We start from the raw sequence: 6,507 nt of genomic DNA, 5'->3' as shown, positions 1-6,507 counted from the left end.
CCCGGGCAGCGCTATGTGGCGCCGCCCGCTAAGTCCAGCGCAGATGCTCCCGGCCGTGCCCGCGGGGAGGGCCGGGCCGGGCAGCGGTTGTACATAGAGGAGGTGCATGCCTGGTGTCCACATCCCTGGGGACCACGGGCCCGTGTCCGCATGTACATGCGCGGCCCGCACGTCCCTGCTGTTCACACGCGGGTTTTAGACGCTCTATTTTTGTACCGCCCTCGGGCTCCTCCCCGAAGACACGGACGGGACGTGGCGACTGCCGGCGCGCTCGTCTGCCCCGACCAGCAGCCCGCGGAGGGAAACCGGGCTTGTTCTCCACAGCCTGTAAATAAACACTTTTCACTCGGAGGCCCGGGCCTTGCAGCGTTTCTCTGCTCGCTCCCAGCCCCTCTGCTGCCGCGGCTTGGGAGACAGGGATCCCCGGGATGGGGTGGGGGCGGCGAGGCCGGGGGAGTGCACAGCAGGGGAACTGCTCCTCAGCGCTGCCCAGTACAGGAACAGCCCCTGGGCCGCAGGGATTTCCCCGGGCAGCCTCCCAGCCAGGGTGGGACACACAGTGATTTGTGGAGGGTGAAGCCCGGGGCCGGCACCAGGGGAGGGGAGGGGAGGGCGACTAGAGCGGGCAAGGGCAGGGCAGGGCAGGGCAGGGGCATGCCTGCTGGTGAAGCTTTCACTAGGTTTCTCCTGGGGAAGCCTCCTTGAAGGCGGGAAAATCACCCCGGCGCTGAGCTGAGGCCGCTCTGCCAGAGATGGCAGTAGCGGCTGCTGTTCAGAGGCAATATCGGCACCCAGCACCTGTGGGGTGTTGGTTGTAGACATGTTGGTATAAGGACTTAGGCAGGGTGTTTGTACCCGAAAGTTTGCAAAGAATTTTTCCAACTATTTTAGTTGGCCTAATAAAAGATATCAGATTTACCCAAAGAACCTGGTCTGCCTAGCACCTGTGGGGGACACTCACCAGACCTCTGTCCCTGGTGCATTGGCAACCTCACCAGTGCAGTTGGGGCAGCTGTGGGCAAGGAAGGGCCCACCCCATTCCATGCTTCTTCCTTCCAGCACCTGCTTGCCTTAACTCTCTAGATCCTAATGTGACCCTCCCCCCAGTCACTTGGATAAAAGCAAAGAGCACAAAGTTTTATAGGATCAGAAGCCTGAAAACAAAAAAATTAAAGCCCAGGTGCTTTAGCAGCTGTGGCAAGCAAATGTCTCCCTGGACTTGCACTTAATTTAAGCTGGGGAATACATCTTGTACCTAATTGGAGCTTCTTCTTGAGTTAAGGAATGGCTTTGTGGCTTGTTCAGAAAATGCAAAGCTGTTGTGGCACATTCACTTCTATAAAATGCAACACCTAACACCTAGGAAATGCATGTGGAAACCCCTCTTATGAAATGGCACATAATATATTGTCCTGGTTTGCTGCACTTTCTTTCCAGAAGGTAAGAACCTCTCGAGCACCTGTTTTAATTAAATGAGGCAAGCCCTTATTGTTCAAGGCAGACCCCAGCTCTTTGTTGTCTACAGTTGCAGAGTAAGTGTGGAAGCAGGTCTTCACTATGCAGTAGTATTCTTGCAAATAATGAACAGTCTTGATCTGGACCTTTGCAGAAAAAAACCCACATTTAAGAAGAGTCATGGGGTTTTTTTTGCATTGTACAGACCTGCTTAAAGCTGAACCTAAGAAGCACTGAGAACCCACAGCTCCCATTGATAGCCATATTTAATTTACCTGAAGGAAATATTTATGCAAGTGTCTCCTCTATGCATTTGGTACCAAACTAGCAGGAGTTAAGTCTTGCTAGTATAAACTCTGACCCCATAAATTAGTAGGCACTTTTCACTGCCGAAACTCTTATTTTAGCTTCAATGCACAGTGTCAAATAGGTTACCCTGCCTTCACTGGGTTCAAGTGAACTAAGGCAACGTGCGGAATTTTACATCTCTGTTCATATTTAATGCTTTGCTGTTGTGTGTTTTACTGGCTGCAAAAGAATGTAGACTTAGAGCTGTCAGTAGTTCTGCAAAGTTAAGCATGACCCGAATTGGCTTAGAACAGGTTAAAGTGGTGTCTACAAATCTTTCCTTCCTAGCTTAAAGCTTAGTAAAGCTTTTAAAATTCAGGTAGAAATGGGGCCAAAGCTTCAGAGCATGGCAGTGAAATAGGAAGGCTGGATGCAACTTTCTTTTAAAAAGAAAACCTTGCTAAAAGGGAGGAAGGACTGCTTGTATGCATTTTTCCATTCAGTACAGCTTCTGGCTGTTCAACACCTCAGAAAACAAAAAGGCTAAAGATCTTCATTAGAATGGGTAGTGTGTTTTTTTCAGATGTTGCCCTGCTCCCATTCCTTTGGAGCTCCTGTTATTCACCTGAAATACTGGGCCAATTTTACTGTAAATAAAGGTAATTGCATGTTTACCTAAATTTATACAGCAATTAGGTCAGTCTTTGCTACAGAGCTGTGAAAATATAAGTACCTGCATTTACGGTTCCATGTTGTATGTCCAGAGGAGGAAATCATTTTTAATTTCTTAGAGCATTTCAGCAGTGTCATCTCATGCCATATACATTTGGCTTCCAAGACACAGGTGAACTTTTAATGACAGATTTAACATAGATGCTCAGAATAGCGCAGATTAGGAAACATAGCTTCCTAAATGACTGCAGCTATAGCAGTGGTTAGAGCATCTTAAATGTACCACACAGCTCACTGCATCTATATCAGTGGACTATCTTACAGGCTGCTGCTGTCAAACCAATTTTAAAGCACATTTGACTTAGTTTTGGATCTGGCTGGACAGAATCTTGAGTACAGGACCACATGAAAATCTTACAAACCAGGATATGGCAGGACAATTTCATACTGGCATAGCATTCATGGTGCCAACATGAGAGGCTGAAACTAATATATAAATTGTGCATAAATTGACTTAAAGGTCACTTTTAAAAGGCAACTATGCTGTGTGTAATAATAGACAAAAGCAAATGAATCTTTTAATCTGAGTCCCCAACTCTATCACAACTGTCAAGGCAAAAAATCATAAGCCAGTGTCGAGATATCTTGCATTTATTCTATAGCTGAACAGTAACAATCATTTTGCTGTTATGAAAACACAACAACCAGACTGCAGAGAGAAAGAACAATAATGCTGACTTAAACCTTCTGTTTACAGATATCAGGAACATCTGAAATAAGTTTTGACCCTTGAGGTCCCTTCCAAATTTATGATTAATTTCTAAATATACAAAGGTTTGGACAAAAAGTTGTACAGACTTTTCTTTAATGCATCTTAGGTTGTATTTGGTTTCTTCCTGGCACTGTGACCTGTTTTAATACTGGTCCTTTTAACCTTGATATAGTAAATGTTTTGCTGTGATCATTCTTACATCATCCTGTGAGGATGGGGGACTGCTGCTGTCCTCTATACTAAAGATGCATTAAAGTCACATCCTATTAAACATGCTGGCTAGCTTCAAATTCAAATAATTGAGACACCTAGGAAGTTAAAATAGGTTAGATAAAAATGCTTTTTGTAGCAGTTTGTTTTTCCAGTAGAGGTGCTTGCACTACTATTTCACATATTGAAGTCTGAAAAATGATTAAGGTCTTCGTTAGTGTCAAGGAGCAGAGTTTGAATCACATGCAGTAATGTGCTAAAGAACTGTACTACAGTTAAGTAATAAAATGAAGAATGCTGGAACCTACTGCAAAACTGTAAACTGCAATGGAATTCCAGGAAAAGTAGGCAACACAGCTGTAGAAATATCTGACACTTTGAAGTGCCAGAAAAATAAATGCGAACTGCATAAAATAATTTTCACCTTATGTTCTAAAAAGAATTAAAGATTTGCATATATAATGCTTAATATAATTCACGTCCAATCTTTTGCAGACAATGGAAAATAACCCTTGAAGATTAAAGCCACATCAGGATTAGTTTAAAATTCTCATGTATAAGCAGCTATACAGGGAAAAACAAAATCTGCTTTTACAAATACAAAAAGCAAAGAAGAAATAATAAGTGTGATGGAAAAATTTCTGGATCAGGTTGGTACATCATTTGTGAGGTTGGTAAGTCAATATTTTTTCTGTTCAAGTCACTGCTTCAAGACCAGAAGAGAGTCAAGGCTACCCACATTTGGGTCTCTGGTACAAAGTGTGCATTAAGATATGCAGGCACATTACAAAACCTTTTCTTGCAGTATAAACAGAATATTTCAATAGTAGAAAACAATAGTAGAATATTTCAATAGTAGAATGACCCTTGCTAGAAAGGCATACCCCCAACACCATGGGCAAACTACACCTTAAGACTGTGTACACTATAGCAAGGCAAAATTCACTGCATTTTTCTATACTATATTTATTAAAACACTTATGAAAAAGTAATTTTTATAAACAGTAGAAAGAGGGAAACCACAAGGCTTAAAAAGCTTAAAGTAAGTATCATACGTATAAAACTAAGCCTTACGTAAAGATATGATATCAGTCAAATTCAATTTCAAATTTAGGGATTGTGTATTTTTTAGAACCCAACATCCCAGAAGTTTCCATGTGACATATGTGCAATGAAAAATTAACAAAAACATTCTCCCACAGTTTACACCCAAAACACTGCTGCATGAGAACTTCAAAATGAACTTGATTAGAAGCTGACTAATCTATTCTTTTTATCCAAACTGAAAAAAGATATGCAACCAGAAATAGCAAAGACATTTAGGAATTTTCAGCTTCAACAGCAAAAGATTAATGTGTTAAGAAATCTTTTAAAAGTAATTCTTAACCCAGCCATGTCTCAACAGTATGGCAGACCTTAATTTCACTAACTGTAATCCCAGAAATGGTTAGTTATTGTTCTAGTAGCATTTCCTGGCTCAGGTTGTTTTGTTTCTTGCTAATTCCATACAGCTCTTGAAACTCATTTCAGAGAGACAATCCCCAACAGACCCATGACAGAAGAGTCCCCTGTCCCCTCCCTTGCCCATTAGCTTAAAAAGGTGAGGCAGCAGCACAAATTCATTACTACCTACAAAGTAAACAGTGTTTGAGAAAATATTGTCAATGATATTAGAGGCCAGAAATACCACTTAGTTTTCAGGGCTCTCTACTATTAACATGCCTTATAGAAAAATGAAATGTTTCTTATTGCATCTATTCTCACAACTTTATGACCCTTTTTCCCTGCAGAAAAGTAGCTCTAAGTAGTGAGACAGGATACTGGTATTTTTTTTTTTTAAACATTCAGTTGTGTGTAAGTTTAGAGAGAGCCTCTTCCATATCACCGCATGTCAAAAACAAATAAATACACTTGATCACTTTATTGGCCTCCACTCCTAGGAGGCAAGTGCCCAGAGGTAAAGAGTCTCCTACATGTAGTTTTCCAGCAGATACAATCCGTGTTCACAGGGGTAGTACTGGCTGGATATCGTTTATTTGTTAGCTGGGAGAGCAAGACACAGCTACCACCAAAGCAGCACTCTCTCTCTTATGGCGCTGAGGAAGCACAGGAGATCACGTAGTGTATCTCATCCATCCTGGTTCCCAGAGTCGAGCGTTGATTTGCTGGTAGACTTCTGGTGACATAGGTGGGGAAAAAGGTGCTGTAATCTGCCCCAGACACTGCTCTCCTTGATATGTGTCTGTGTGCATCGGTTGCAGAAAAAAAGAAAGATTTCCACCCTCGGTGAGTCCACTCCAACAAGGCAGGGGTCACGCATGGGAAGCTGTTTCTGCTGCAATTATGCATTCGTCACAGAGGCTGGAAATGCTGCTCATCCTCCCCACCTGACAGACACTTCATGTTTGGGGCCAGAGAGCTGAACAGATGAAATGAAACTGAAAAGCGCATGCAAACACATCTCCCAACACATCGGCCTGTCCTGGGGTAGGGGCTGAAAGTGGCTTTCTGCATTCGGGGAGCAGGGCCTGGCTTTGTGGCTATTATTACTTCAAAGGGGGTGGGGACTGGTCACTATGGCGTTTGGACAGCCAGAGATCCAGGGCAGGAGCCAGATTCCCTGCCAGGCCTCCCCAGTGAATCTTCTGTTGGCCTCCTGCTGCTGTTCTGGCTGCTGAGGGAGAGGACAGAGGCCCTGATCCCCGAGTGGGGGGCGGCAGCCAGAGCAGACGCACACTGGGGGCAGCACCAGCTTCAAGGGGAGACCTTGGGGCCCTCGCGAGGCAGCGCAGGCGGGTCGGCGCCCGGGGGCGGCGCCTCGAGAAGGCGGTAGTAGTGGCAGTCCCGGCCGTGTTCGGGGTCGTAGGGCGGCGCCAGGATGTCAAGGAAGGCAGCGGGCCCGTCCACGGCGTCGATCTGGTGCAGGTTGTCGGAGTGCGGCGTGAGCAGGCAGGGCGGCGACGCTGGCGTGTAGAGCTGGCGCGAACGGAGCAGGGCGCGGCGGCGAGGCCCGGCCAGGCCGGGGGAAGGAGGCGCGGCCGCGGGCGGCAGCGGGTCGAGGCAGGCGATGCGCAGGGTGCCGTACAGCACCTTCAGCATGGCGTTTATGC

The 6,507-nt window shown here is 45.3% G+C and overlaps 1 protein-coding gene across 1 annotated transcript in view; it reads left to right on the top strand.

Moving 5' to 3' along the window:
* The window catches only part of EGR2 (early growth response 2), a 6,765-nt gene extending 2,859 nt beyond the window's left edge, over nt 1-3,906 (top strand). Inside the window, exon 4 of the mRNA XM_006022368.3 lies at nt 3,893-3,906. Within this exon, the coding sequence (XP_006022430.2) occupies nt 3,893-3,906 (14 nt within the window). The remainder of the gene's footprint in view (nt 1-3,892) is intronic.
* The last annotated feature ends 2,601 nt before the right edge of the window (nt 3,907-6,507 follow it).

The sequence above is a fragment of the Alligator sinensis genome, unplaced genomic scaffold, assembly GCF_000455745.1.
Source record: "Alligator sinensis unplaced genomic scaffold, ASM45574v1 scaffold674_1, whole genome shotgun sequence".
NCBI lineage: Eukaryota > Metazoa > Chordata > Crocodylia > Alligatoridae > Alligator > Alligator sinensis.
This window is presented reverse-complemented; position numbering and strand designations above follow the sequence as displayed.